Source organism: Pseudophryne corroboree, chromosome 4 (assembly GCF_028390025.1).
Source record: "Pseudophryne corroboree isolate aPseCor3 chromosome 4, aPseCor3.hap2, whole genome shotgun sequence".
NCBI lineage: Eukaryota > Metazoa > Chordata > Amphibia > Anura > Myobatrachidae > Pseudophryne > Pseudophryne corroboree.
In genome coordinates, this window is record NC_086447.1 from 734,837,141 (window position 1) to 734,852,604 (window position 15,464).

The 15,464-nt window shown below is 45.0% G+C and overlaps 1 protein-coding gene across 2 annotated transcripts in view; it reads left to right on the forward strand.

The window, feature by feature from the left end:
- The window catches only part of ACOXL (acyl-CoA oxidase like), a 990,492-nt gene that overhangs the window by 699,687 nt on the left and 275,341 nt on the right, over positions 1-15,464 (forward strand). For both annotated transcript variants that reach the window (XM_063918088.1, XM_063918087.1), the window contains exon 16: positions 4,156-4,243. In XM_063918088.1, the coding sequence (XP_063774158.1) occupies positions 4,156-4,243 (88 nt within the window). The remainder of the gene's footprint in view (positions 1-4,155; positions 4,244-15,464) is intronic.

A 15,464-nucleotide genomic window follows, 5' to 3' on the forward strand; every position in this document is an offset into this window, starting at 1 on the left:
CCGACAGGGTCAAAATGTCGATACGGATATGGATTTTTCATGCTTTTCCAACTTTTCTTTTTTTTTTCTTTTTTTCAATTACTATCCATGTCCCGTAATATTACCTTTTAGTAACCTTGTGGTGAGCGGAGCGACACACTGAGCCAGAAGCAAGGGGACGAATTTCAGCATATTTTGAAAAAAAAATGTTTTAAAACACAATTTTTTATTTATTTTGTATCGACATTTTGGCCCTGTCGACCTTTTGATGGTTGGACTTTTGATCCTGTCGGTCTTTTGATTAACTTGTATACCACACCTGAGGCTACTGACAACTGATAAATGAGGAAGGATAGGGGCCAGACACAGACCCCTGCGGGGCCCCTCCTGCCAGCCCAGTTAATTAGTACCCGCTCCCTCACCTCCTCTTGGCGCTTCTGGGTAACAGTTAAACTGTGCTTAATATAAACGTAAATTATAGCACCAGTCTCGTATCTCCTACACAGTGATTACATAGGACGGAATGCAGTCAAAATGATGGCGGTCGGGATCCCAACGTTCAGGAGACTGATGCCGGAATCCCGACAGCTGACATTTTGTCGACGTCCGACCCTTCCAACACCCGCCCGTAATTCCCACTCGGTTGGTGGGTCTATACCACCAACTGAGTGGGAATAGAACTGCAGCGAGCCTACAAGGTGACTTGCTGCCTTGCTGCCGGTATTCCAGCAGACGGGTTGCCGCTGTTGGTATACCTGTCCATGCCACCACCCGAGGTGGAATATAATGGTGTGGCGAGCTAAGCTCGCCACCGAGCCCGGAACATGGCAAGCCAGTGAGCCCGCGAGGGGACTTGCTGCACTCGAGATCAGGATTCTGGCATCGGTCTCCTGACTGCCAGGATCCCGACAGTCAGGATTTCATACCGAATCCCATACCGGAACCAATAGGACATAAGTGGGCATTCTCCTGATAGCACTGTATTACCAATTTGAATGGAATGAATGAAAAAAATGTAAATATTTTAAAACCGTTCTAAGAGACTACACTTCATTGTAATATTACATCATAAGTGCAGTATTATCACCTGTGTTATCTCAGGTGTAAGATTCCCTTATCAGTACAGCAAGGAACACTGATACAAGTGTATGCACGCAGCAAGTACAAAACAAATACCGTAACATGGAGTTGTTTTAGTAAGTTGTCACATGGATGAGTGACTATTGCTCTGGCAGGACTCTACTCTTCATGTTGTTTGTATACTTTGCTTTAGGGCCCTTCACCCATTGGTGCCAAACACTTGCTTTTACTAGAGTTTATCACTGGTAAGAAAATGTAAATAGGTGTGGGAATGGAACTCATTGCATTGCAGCATCATATTTTGGGCACTGCCTTTGCCATTTACTTGATGGCATCACACTACGCAGTTAGGATGCTTAACAAGATTGCTGAGCAGCCAGACCCTGTGGCCGGTTTGGTCTCACACTTAGGGGCTGATTCTGAGTCGTACCCCAAGCGGCTGTAGTTGGGCAGCTGTGCAAGCCTGATTTCCTACTGTATGTTAATGGGAGAATCCGTAGGACTAACGGAAAGCTTACACCAGATGTTGCAGCGGTCATCATTAGTATCGCCCTCATTCTAGGTGCAAGAGATCCGCCAGTAACAGGCTTCCTCTCGCCGTGTCTGCGACTCAGAATTGCATAGAGCTTTATCTACGCCCACATGACATTTAAAAATGATGCAGTATGGAGCCAAATAGGAAATAATTAAGCTTATATATCCCATACCATCCAGACGTTGTGTCTGTGTTTGCCATGTACAATCACAATAAAACCATGCAAAGAGTCTTTCATATGACATTACAGGAGCTCTGTGCATCCCACAAAGCTTTGTGTCATGGTTGTACACAATTGCAGCATGGAGCTACATTGTATACTGGGAAATGTGAAGCGTTTCTCATTACTATTGGCATAGGAACTGTGAAGTTTACTATGGGAAAGAGAATCGTGGTATATATTGTGGTGAAGCGAGTTGGACAGTATACTACAGTATGGGAACTGTATTGTATATGCTGGTGTAAGTGCCAAGAGTGACACACAGAGAAAGGGTGAGTCACATGGGGAGGAAGGGAGGGGTCAAATCAGACATAGGAGTCTATTTAATTCAAGTCGGAATTTGCGGCTTGTCGGAAAAACGCCAGTTTCCTCCAATTTAAGGTCGAATCGACCTATTCAATCAAACTGCCGTTTATCCGACAAGTCAGAAATTCGACTTGTCAGAAAACATGTGGATCGGCAGATTAGCCGTGGATCTACGTGTTTTGTCGGATTAGCGGCCAAATCAGACAGGTTTTAGCCCCCTTTCCGACAGTGTCAATCCGACTTTAAAAAAAAAGTCGGAATGGCCAAAACCTGTCAGATTTGGCCGCAAATTGAATACTGAAATGTCGGATCCTTTCCGTTGGAAAGGATCCAACATCAGTTGAATAGACCCCATACAGAGAAACATAATAAAACAGCCTAAAGTTGCTCATAGAAACCATCACCTTCTAGCTAGCATCAATATATTCTATAAAATTATACGTAGAAGCTGATTGGCTGCTATGAATAACTTATCCACTCTTTAGAAGGTTTGATACGTCTCCCCCAATTTATAGGAGGAGATGGTCATATGTGACCATGGGAAAATATAATAATCATACTGTATGTAACTTTGGATAGGGATTGAAATTGAGGTTAGGCAACAGATGGATACTAGATTGGTGGGAAAAGGGAAGATTGTGGGTGTCCATGAAGGTGGGAGAAATATGAAAGAGGGGCTCTCCTTTATCCATTTCTTCTGGGCCCCATGATTTTTGATGGCAGCAGGATTATTACGTTTCCCCCTATGGGGGGGGTATGCAATTAGCTCTGTTTTTTTCGCCTAGATGAAAAAATTGAGCTTGTTTGCTAGTTTTAGTGCAAATGGAGATTCGCCCTATGCAACAGCAGGGCCGGATTGTCACCTTGGCAGAAAATGTGGCAGGGGCGGAAAACACGTGGATCGGCGAATCCACTTGTTTTCTGTCGAAAATGCGGACCATTTTCGCTGATTTTGAGGCATTTTTCGCCAATGCCTTTTCACTTAATAAAAAAGGTGAAAAGGCATTGGCAAAAATGTCTACAAAACTGCCAAAAATGGCCCTAATTGAATACTCATGTGGGGCGAATTCATTAGCTCCGAAATGATCCGAAATTCATTAGCTCCTAATGATGGGAACTAATTGCATACCCCCCTATGACTGTATGTTTTTGACATAAGGACTTTTTGACTTTTACTTTTGACTTTGGCATGGATCTGTATTTAGAGAGCATGGGTTTATTTATTATTGACTTTCGCATGATAATATTGGGCAGGGACTGATATGAATGGGCAAAATATTCTCTGTAAAGGGCTGCGGAATATGTGTGCGCTATATAAATAACTGGTAACAATCAAATAATAAATAAATAAAACACAATGCTTAGTAGTTTACTGCACAGTTTCAGGCCTCATCTGCACAGCATTTACGGTTATCTATAGCCTACTCACTCTGCATTTATTCTTTGTGCCATCCAGAGCACATCACTCTTACTATACCAAGTTACTTTGCACTGTGCAGACGTTCTCAGTGCGAACGTAGAGGGAGCGTCACAGTAAAGTAACTATACACCACTGTTCATGTATCATTGACGCGTATGTTACTTACTGTATGTAAAATAAAGAGGTTCTGAATTATTTCCAGGTTTTAGCTCAGTCTGCAAAATGAGTCATTTCTTAATACCAATATTGCCTGTATACCAAAGAGTATAGTAGTGATAAAAATATTTTTATGCATGTGTGTATTAGAGCCTGATTAATTCATTTTTCATGTGTTTTATATTATACATTGGATTAATTTCAACTAATTTAAGAGTCTTGTATAAGCTATGAGATGAATTACCCTCTGTTTAAATCTGCCTTCCAGATCAGGCCACAGATTTTTTTTTTTTTTAACTAACTTTTGATATATTTTCCAGGCTCTGGGAATAGATGTTAACATAGGGTGCACAATTAAATAAATTGCATTCATGTGATCTCTTCGTAGAGTCTTTATAGTATAGAGAAATGCTAGCAACAGCTCAGCCAGTTTAACCCAAGGTGTGATTTCTCTGACAGGTAATGACGCAGAAGGAGGAGCACTTTTCTGCCTGGAACTCCTGTTTACATCATGTTGTCGCTCTGGCTTTAGCACATATCCATAGAGGTGAGTAGAGTCCTCTGCTGACTTACTGAGCATTTTTTTTTTAGATATTACTAATTCAAATAATTCTACATAGAACTGAAATGATCCTGTAACATCTACTTGTCCCCAAGTTACATAAGATACAGGAGACGTTTGTATGCCATTATTCCAAATTTGGCACATATAATTCTATTGATCCTTCGCTGGAAGAGCTGCAACACAATGGGGGTCATTCTGACCTAATCGCACACTGCAGTTTTTCGCAGCGCAGCGATCAGGTCACTACTGCGTATGCACCGCAATGCGCAGGCGCGTCGTACGGGTACAAAGCGGATCGTTGCTGGGCGATGGATTTAATGAAGAATCCATTCGCACAGCCGATCGCAAGAAGATTGACAGGAAGAAGGCGTTTATGGGTGTCAACTGACCATTTTCAGGGAGTTGTTGGAAAAACGCAGGCGTGTCCAAGCGTTTGCAGGACGGGTGTCTGACGTCAATTCCGGGACCGGACAGGCTGAAGTGATCGCAAGGGCTGAGTAAGTTCAGAGCTACTCAGAAACTGCACAAAATGCTTTTGCGGAGCTCGGCTGCACATGCAATCGTACACTTGCAAAGCTAAAATACACTCCCCAGTGGGTGGTGACTATGCGTTCGAACGGCTGCAAAAACAGGTAGCGAGCGATCAACTCGGAATGACCCCCAATGGCTGTTAGAGTAAATGCACTGTGGATGAGTGTCTAAGCAGTGCTGAAGGGGCCAGGTTCTGGAAACCCATGGTTTTGCTTGTTGGTGTCATGGAGGTGTTAAATAATAATTTAAGGCCCAGATTTATCAAGCCTAGCTGAATGATAAATTACACAGTGATAAAGTAACAACCAATCAGCTACTAGCTGTCATTTTTAAAACACAGCCTATAACATGGCAGTTTGGAGCTGATTGGCGGTATCGCTGTACAATTTATCACTCTCCAAGGCTTTATAAATCTGGACCCAAAGGGGAGATGTACTAAGCATTGAAAACAGTGAAGTGAGCCATTGGAGAAGTTGCCCACTCTTTTCACTGCTTAGTACATCTCTCCCTAAGGGGTCTATTCATAGAGCAGTGAAAAGCCCTGTTGTGTGCTAAACAGAGTTTTTCTCTGCTCCCTCTAATTCATGTAGCGTCTTGCCGCCCTTCTAGCAGCTGTTTTCTCTACTGTTCTCCTGTCCCCACAGCTGAATCGCAACATTATTCTAATGAATGGTGATTGCAATTGATATAGGTACGGAAAGCTGTGCTTTCCGCTTCACTCCTGACATTGTAATCGCCATTTTAGGATGGCGTAGACTGGCAGCAGAATGAAGAAGGGCAGCAAAGATTTGTTGTCTCTCCGCCCCCTTCACTGATGCCAGCCAATCAGAGGAGCCCAGGGCATATGCAGTTGCTGTTTGTCGGCTCGCCCCTGCTCTCACTCTACCCTGTGTCCCGCCGCCACTGGAGCTCTCGTTTCCCCGACGCATGCGCAGATGACACCAGGAGGCAGGAGAGACACCGCGCATATGCAGAAAACACAAAGCCGCGATATGAAGAGAGAAGACTGCAGAAGCCGGGATCGTGGAACAGCTGGATATTGCATTGCATCAGGGGACAAGTAAGTATTAATGACTTGCATTGAAAATATGAAAAAAAAATACCCTGAAATAAGAATGCGATGTTTCGTGAAAAGTTAAACCTTACCATCGCATTCTTACATGAATAGACCCCTAAGTCTCGGTACAGTGCTTCTGTAAATGTAAGACAGGCAGCTAAGAACCATGGGGGTGATTCCGAGTTGTTCACTCGCTAGCTACTTTTAGCAGCATTGCACACGCTAAGCCGCCGCCCTCTGGGAGTGTATCTTAGCATAGCAGAATTGAGAACGAAAGATTAGCAGAATTGCGAATAGAAATTTCTTAGCAGTTTCTGAGTAGCTCCAGACTTACTCACAAATAGCGATCAGTTCAGTCAGTTTCGTCCCTGGTTTGACGTCACACACACGCCCAGCGTTCGGCCAGCCACTTCCCCGTTTCTCCAGACACTCCCGCGTTTTTCCCTGGCACGCCTGCGTTTTTCCGCACACTCCCAGAAAACGGCCAGTTTCCGCCCAGAAACACCCACTTCTTGTCAATCACACTACGATCACTTCAACGATGAAAAATCTTCGTTCGGGCGTGAGTAAATTTACTAAGTTTTGTGTTAAAATACTAACCGCATGCGCATTGCGAACCATGCACATTTTTGCCTTAATCGCTCTGTTGCGAAAATTGGCAACGGGCGAACAACTCGGAATGACCCCCCATATCAGCTTTGTAGACCTCTTCATAATCATGTCTTATAAATGAATTTGCTTTGTATGATCACATCTAGTGAAGAGCAGCACTGTTCCACTGAATATAGCATTTTTATTTTAACAAGTCAAGGCAACCAAAATGTCAGCTGCCAGACATGTTAATACATGAAAATAAAATGTAGCTGTATGAATTGTATTTCCCCAGCTTATAGCTTACTTGTCCAGTCTGTAAGTATGTCCATATTTATTGCACATTTCCTAGAAAGTGATATTTTGGGGTAAATGTATTATACTGCAGAGTCACTGTGTCTTCAGCAGTTTCAGCCACTACATTTAAAGGGACAGTAACCTGAAATAACCTTTAGTCTGGTTTTGTATTTGTATATTGTTATTTAAATCCATCACCCAAAATTGCCAAAGATGTGGCAGCTTTAGGCAATCTCACAGGTTATATAGGGGGATTTCAACAGCTAGAGAGCCACGGAGGGGTGGCTGAGTGTGTGGCTGAGTGTGTGTGTGTGCGTGGTGGTGGCGGGATTGGAGGCCGGGATTGTTTGTGTGTATGCACAACAGAGAAGTCAGATGTTGAATTAGGAAAATGAAATACAGCCAATGCAGGTACAAGAGTGTAACTAGTTGATCGTAGTCTACTGTAAGTCAGCATGTCGGTGTTTTTCTCCAATCCTAAGTGGAGGCATAACCACATACCTCCCAACATTCAAATGTCTACATCAGAACAGTAACACGCCTCCTCTGAAAAGAGGCTATGGTGTCATCATCTGTTTGTGTCCACGTCACTGTGGAATAACTCTTATTGCGTTTTTCAGTGTATAGTATATTATATACACTGGATACTGCATGGATACCTGGCGGCTTCACCTACCAGAAAACAGATTCCCAATACTTCTTTGCTTCCCAAGTACTCCAATTTTAAAATTAAAATAAAGAAAAACAGTCAAATTATTATTTTTCATGATTAATATTTAGTAGACTGCTACACATTATCTTTAATGTTTTCTATATATTATGAAGAAAGTAAACTACATACAGTATGAAGAGTACTATCCATTTTGTTACAGAAGGCTAATGGCACTTCCTTCACCTTTTGGGCATGGTATGCACAAGACTGTATGGGCTAAAACACACGAGCCGGCTTTTGCCGGCCGGGAAAAAGCCGGATGGCTTTTTCCCGTGCCGGCATTGTAATAAACAGTGTGAGGTGTAGTGTCCTTACACACTGCACGGCTCCGGCCCGGCTGCCGGATTGCAGCCGGAACTATCCACAGGAAGGTCCGGCTGCCGGGCCGTCTTTGCAGTCAGTGAACCGTGTGTGTGAAGGTGAGCTTTCACACACAATGGTTTTTTTCCAAGCCGTGTCTAATGCTGCACATGCGCACAGCATCACACATGGCTCAAAGCCGTTGTGTGTGAGAGACTCTGCCGGTTTCTCCCGGATGGCAAAAAGCCGGACAAAGTTTGTCCGGCTTTTTGCCATCCGGGAGAAACCGGCGCGTGTGTTACAGCCCTATGGTTAATTCCTTATGCATGTCGTTGAGCTTGCATGAGATGCTTGTCAGGGGCATTTGTCACAGCTCCTTCCCTTTATACCAATTACCAGGCTGAGTATGCCTAACGATACTCTGTTGTCCCAATAACTTATGAATCGATCCATGGGTGTTTAGCAATCAGGGAAGAAGTATTGACAAATGGAGGAGAATATGAAGTTCAATCTATTGTCAGGATTTACATCGAAATACAATATTAGCAGGCAACGGCAGTGTTAGGAGCTAAAGGTCCTGTTGGCTAGTTCATTCAAGGTTAGGAGTTTCAGGCCAGGTCACTATATAGATAAATAACAGATTCCAGCACTCAACTATCAGCACAAATCCATAATGATGTATAGCTGAGGAATTGACCATTAAATAAACTGAGTGGTTCTATTACAGTACATGAACGGCTCATGCTATTGAGACAGACACATTAGCAGTTAATGCATGCTCCTGTAGTTGCAGCACCCGTCGACATTCTTCAGGCCAAATAAGCACACTAAAACAGTTGCATTTTACATCACTTTAAGGGGGATGAAGAAATATTCTGAAAGTAGAACTTTACCAGTGTATGTAAGAGTGTGGCCCTAGACAATCCCATTAGTAGTGGCAGCGGATGAACTGAGATAAATGTATTGTGGTTCCCATAGTTAGATGCTGGTCTCAGCAGCATTAGCTTGCTTGTAACCTGTTATTGACATGGCTTGCATGTTCCAAAGCTCCTGTGTGCTTACCCTGTGCATGCATACGGAACACCATTGTCAGTATCTATCCTGTTCCCGATTACTCCAAAGTGCCTGTATTCCATTTTCCAAACCTGTCATACTCTTTGCGTTGAACCCGAGCTGTCCTTCTCTGCCATCAAAGTCCTGTTGTCTCCTGGCCCATGCACTGTAATCTGATGCTTGGAATCCCCACCTGTGGAATCCCCACCTGATGCATGGAATCCCCCACCTGTGCTGCATATCATATTACCACCTGGCAAGGTCTTGGTGAATACCAGATACTAATGTGATTGTGAATCCCAGGTGAGCTAGCGCCTCCTATTAGCAGCAAATTGGGTTCACTTACTGTACCCGTGAAACACATGGCAAGGTTGTTCTGCACCTCTACATGGGCATACAGTACCATCAATACACTGCCACATAATACAGTATGGCATGCTAGGGATGGATGGCAGACTACACACAATAAAGAAAAAGTGAAATCACCATAACAGCAGCTGACAGATGTATGGATTAGCAGAAACAAACCAAGCAACGATCAGATTACTGCAGGATACCGGTGACTCAAGGTCACTGACAGCAAGGAACTCAGCAAAGTGTAGCTCTGAGGGTAAAGAAGGGGGACTGTGCTTAGATAATCTGCTTGTCTGCTTCCACTAAGTGATAAAGCTGTTTTATTATCTCTGTAATACAGTTTTACATAGCATGTTATCGTGCTGTGTAAATCGGTTGTTCTGTACACAGGTGGGCTGAGTATAATACATACTTTATGATGGCGCTAATGGGACCTGTTACCTTTAGATCAGTCAGTGTTTTTTTATTTCTGTTATTAGGAACTCGCCTACAAGGGAATGCAGCCTATTAGGGGAAATCTCCCAGTAGCCATTGCATGTAGGTTATGTTAATACTGCAAGTGAGAATTACATTTTTGTTTGAGAGAATGAAATAGCATTCAGTCATTGTTATTGTTTGTTACCTTGTATGCTCCTGCAACTCACCTGTTGCATAATATTATAGTAATGATTTGTACTTGGCTATGGTTATCTGTTTTATAGTGTATGTATGCTCTGCAATTCTCTTATGTCTGACCCTTGTATGGGGCTATGAAAACTTTGTTTTGCCTTTTACATAAAATATCTAATTATAAAGAAGGTTTGAGTGGAATGATAGTATTTCTTAACAGCTTATATACGTATTTCCTTGACTGAGCCTGCCCTGTATGAATTGCACTGTAAATCAGACTGGGGCATGAAGAGCCCATTGAGGAATGCAGTGGTAGGAGCCTATGCTTAAGGCAGCGGTTTTCAACCGCTGTGCCGCAGCACACTAGTGTGCTGTGAGTGATTATTAAGTGTGCCGCCTGAGCTGCTGACTAGGTGCGCATCTGCCACCTTCAATTTACTTCTCATTTCGGGCCTGGGCAGCTCAGATGCGACATCATAGGTCATTCATTCACTGGCTTAAGTTGTGTGGCCAGCCACCAAAAAGGATGTGACCAACCATTAGCGGAGCCAGCCGCTTTGATGGGCAGGAAGACTAATCTTAGTGTAGTTTCTATAGAAATGACTTAAGCACTCAAGTTCACCTATGGTCCTGTTCCACTAAGTTACTGACCCTCTATTAGAGCAACATTGTATAATTTGAGTGAACAGTCTGGAACCTGACCCCCAGAGGATGTAGTGTGGAGCCCACCATGCTTTCCCCTTACAATACAATAATTGTATGGAAATGTTTGACCTAGCCAAAAGTTCTCTGGACATGGCCAGACTGTGAAATAAATTATAGGCTACCAGAAAAACAATAAAAGAACTAATTAATACAATTTAGTGTGAAAATAGTTCATCATCACGTAAGATTGCATTGTTATGTATACTGAATACATAATAAGTCTGGTAATTGACTTGCGAGCTATGACTACATGTTGAACTAAACTATTTCCACGTAATTGCTGTGTTTTACAACTGTTTAATAACAAAACATATATTATTTTTACAATTTGATTAGGAAGTTGGATTATTGTATAAAACTAAATTTTTAACTATGACTACATGATTCATTTATTATAATATGTATGTTTATGTTAAAAAAAAAACAGTAGATTGAAGACCTTTTCCCACTAATGGAAACTGCATGTGGGTGAATAATGTTCAAGGATGTTATTGATCTCTTAGTTTATATAATACTATCCCCGTCTGTTCTGTGGGAAGGAGGAGGGGGAGTGGCTTGTCATGGGAGAAAGAACTGGCAGTCAGCAAGAGTTATGCGGGTCATACATCTACTAGTGTTCACTGTAGCCTTTGACGGGGCGCTGCGCCCTGCCCCTTTTCTGAGTGGCAGAATGCGCCCTGCCCGTTTGTGCCCGCCCTGCTGATTACTAAAGGTCCGCCTACTCACCGCCGCGCCAGGCTGTCACTGCCCCCTGCCGTGATGTCACTCCTCCCCGCTGCTCTGTCTCACCACACTGCCTGCCGCGCTGCCACTCCCCCCTGCCGAAATGTCACTCCTCCCCGCCGCTCTGTCCCACCGATCTCTCATGCCACTCCGCATAGCTGTCACTCCCCCTGCCGCGCTGCCACTCCCCCCTGCCGAGATGTCACTCCTCCCCGCCGCTCTGTCCCACCGAGCTGTTATGCCTCTCCGCAGAGCTGTCAGTCCCCCTGCCGCGCTGTCACTCCCCCCTGCCGAGAGCAGCTGCCTTAGGCTTGTTGCGCTGATGCGCTGAAGGCAAGACTGTACAGGCTGCTCGGAATCTGGTAAGATGAGGAGGGCTGGGTTTGCTTCTCTCGCCGAGGCAAACCCAGCCCTCCCTCCTCTGTGTACATGACCCTATAAAAGAGGACGCCGGGGAGGATCAGTGTGGCGGCCATTTTCAATCAGCTCCGCGGTGTGTGAGGGGGAATCAGCGCGATCAACTCCCGCAGCATCAGCCCCCAGTAAGTAAAGTTAGCACACAAAAAAGCGGAGATAAAAAAATGTGACCTACCTGGTGCAGTGTGTCTCAGTGCTCTCTACCTGGTGCAGTGTGTCTCAGTGCTCTCTACCTGGTGCAATGTGTCTCAGTGCTCTCTACCTGGTGCAATGTGCCTCAGTGCTCTCTACCTGGTGCAATGTGTCTCAGTGCTCTCTACCTGGTGCAATGTGTCTCAGTGCTCTCTACCTGGTGCAGTGTGTCTCAGTGCTCTCTACCTGGTGCAATGTGTCTCAGTGCTCTCTACCTCGTGCAGCGTGTCTCAGTGCTCTCTACCTGGTGCAGTGTGTCTCAGTGCTCTCTACCTGGTGCAATGTGTCTCAGTGCTCTCTACCTGGTGCATTGTGCCTCAGTGCTCTCTACCTGGTGCATTGTGCCTCAGTGCTCTCTACCTGGTGCAATGTGTATAACGTGCTCTGCCTGGCGCAAAGTGTAGAACGTGCTCTATCTGGCGCAATATGTATAATGTGCTCTACCTGTCGCAGTGTGTATAGGAGGTTATACTTGGTGCAGTGTGTATTAGCTGCACTACTGTGTGGTGTAATGTGAATTGCCACTTTTATGTGGCCACACCCCTTCCATACGAAACAACGCCCTAAATTTTTGATGCGCGCCTTCGCCGCGCAATGTCCATGCTTTCACATGTAGTAATGGGAGGACCAAGCATTATAGTATGTACCTAATTTTGCCCTACTAACTTAAAAATGTGCCCTCCCGAATGAAAAATGTGCCCTCCCGAATGAAAGGGGGGGCCTGGGGAGCTTAAATTACCTCATTTTCACAGGCTGGCATATGATACAGTGCCCAGGCGCTGCCCGCAAACCCCCGCCAGGATAAAAAATATGAAAAATAGCGTGAAGAAGCGCGTCATGTTGGGGGCGGGGCTTCTTCCTCCTCCAAGCAGCAGCGCTGGTCCTTCCTCACAGCAGACACGTACCAGGGGCTATAAAAACGAGGGGGGGGGGGGCAGATTATTTCTATACAGATATATAGCGCTCCAGCTCTGTGACACTTGATGGTGTTTTCAGACCTGCACTTTGGCGCTGGGGTGTGAGCTGGCTCCTTTCCTTTTGTTCCCTCACAGGCTTTTCTTTGGGTGCTGTTAGGGAGACAACATGTCTGAGGCAGAATTTTCCTCTCAGAGGGATAATTTATTGGGGACACCAAATGTTTTGGGGGTCCTGTCTGCACCGCAGACGGCTGATTGGTTAACTGCTTTAAATGCTAATGTTACACTGTTAAATCAAAAGTTTACTGAATCTGACTCTCAACTGCAGATTTGGAAGAAATCAGTAGATGACGCTTTATTACAAGGGTCACTGAAACGTGGTGTTGACCAATTAGATGACACAGATACCGACACGGACTCTGATACCGGTGCCGATTATGCTGATTCTAGATTAGATCCTAAATTAGCTAAGAGTATTCAATATATGATTGTGGCTGTCAAAGACATATTACGTATTAATGAGGACCCCTTTACACCAGAAACGAGGGTCCTTATTTACAAAAAAAAGAGACGCTCGGTTTCTTTTCCTCCTTGTTTTGAATTAAATGACCTTTTTGATGGCATTTGGAATATACCTGATAAGAAATTTCTCATCCCTAATAGGGTCAAGGTGGCATACCCCTTTCCCGCAGCTGATAGGGATAAGTGGGAAACACCACCCACAGTAGACAAAGCCCTAGCACGCTTGTCAAAACAGGTAGCGCTCCCTGCAGCTCAGTCGACGACTCTTAAGGAGCCGGCAGATCGTAAGCAGGAGGCTATTTTAAAAGCTAGATTTACTACCACGGGGACGCAGCTTTAGACCGCTTATTGCGTCAGCGTGGGTTAGTAGCGCCATTGAAAAATGGGCTGAAAGTTTATCTGCTGATTTAGATACTCTGGATAGGGATAGCATCCTAGTGATGCTTGGTTATATCAGGGACGCGGCTGCGTACTTGAAAGAGGCTGCAAGAGATGCTGGCCTCCTGGGGGTTAAGGCTAATGCTATCTCTATTGCGGCTAGGCGTGCGTTATGGACTCATCAGTGGAATGCTGACGCGGATTCCAAGAAAAACATGGAGTCCCTTCCCTTTAAGGGTGGGGAACTGTTTGGTTACGGCCTTACTGATTTAGTATCAGCGGCCACTGCGGGTAAGTCTACTTATTTACCTAATGCTCCTGCGCAACAGAAGAAACCGCATTATCAAATGCAGTCCTTTCGGAACAACAAATATAGAGACTTCTTCCTCGTTACCAGAGGTAGAGGAAGGGGCAAGAGAACTCCCGCTTCCTCGAGTTCACAAGAGCAGAAGTCCTCCCCGGCTTCCGCCAAATCCACCGCATGACGCCGGGTCTCACCTACAGGAGACCGCACCGGTGGGGGCACGTCTAAGGCTTTTCAGTCAGGTTTGGGTTCGCTCGGACCTGGACCCTTGGGTGTTACAAATTGTGTCCCAAGGGTACAAACTGGAATTTCAAGACGTTCCCCCTCACCGTTTTTTCAAATCACCCTTACCAGTTTCGCTTCCAGAAAGAGCTCTAGTCTGTGGAGCAATCCAAAAAATTATGTCAAAATGAGGTTGTGATCCTGGTCCACCGGGCGCGACAAGGGGAAGGTATTTATTCAAGCTTATTTGTAGTGCCAAAGCCGGATGGCTCGGTACGACCGATCCTCAACCTAAAATCTCTAAATTTTTTCCTAAAGAAATTCAAATTCAAGATGGAGTCTCTCCAGCCTGGAGCAGGGGGAATTCATGGTGTCTTTGGACATAAAGGATGCCTACCTTCATGTTCCCATTTATCCCCCTCATCAGAGTTATCTCAGGTTTGCAATCCAGGATACTCATTACCAATTTCAGACGTTGCCGTTTGGCCTGTTCACGGCTCCGAGGATTTTCACAAAAGTCATGGTAGAAATGATGGTTCTCCTCAGAAAAAGAGGTGTTACAATTATCCCGTACTTGGACGATCTCCTGATAAAGGCGAGGTCCAAGGAAAAACTGGTACAGGACATTACACTGTCTCTGTCGCTTCTACAACAGCACGGCTGACTCTTGAACCTGCCAAAATCACATTTAGTTCCAACAACTCGGTTGGCATTTTTGGGTATGATTCTGGACACTGTCCAGCCGAGAGTGTTCCTCCCTCCGGAGAAAGCACTGGAAATTCAGAGTTTGGTAACACATTCTGAAACCACCAACAGTCTCCATTCATCAATGCATTCGGTTGCTGGGGGAAATGGTGGCCGCATACAAGGCCCTCCAATTCGGGAGGTTCCATGCCAGAGTATTTCAGTGGGACCTGTTGGACAAATGGTCCGGATCCCACCTCCATATGCACCGGAGGATAGTTCTATCCCCCAACACCAGGATCTCACTCCTGTGGTGGCTCCACAGCTCTCACCTCTTAGAAGGAAGCAGATTTGGGATCCAAGACTGGATCCTAGTGACCACGGATGCAAGTCTCCGAGGTTGGGGAGCAGTCACACAAGGGGTGACCTTCCAAGGAAGATGGTCAAGTCAGGAAACTCTTCTTCACATAAACGTGCTGGAGTTGAGGGCCATTTACTACGGCCTTCTACAAGCGGAGGATCTTCTTCGAAACCGGCCTGTCCTGATCCAATTGGACAATGTGACAGCAGTAGCGTACATAAACCGCCAAGGCGGCACAATGAGCAGAACAACAATGGCAGAAGCCACAATGATT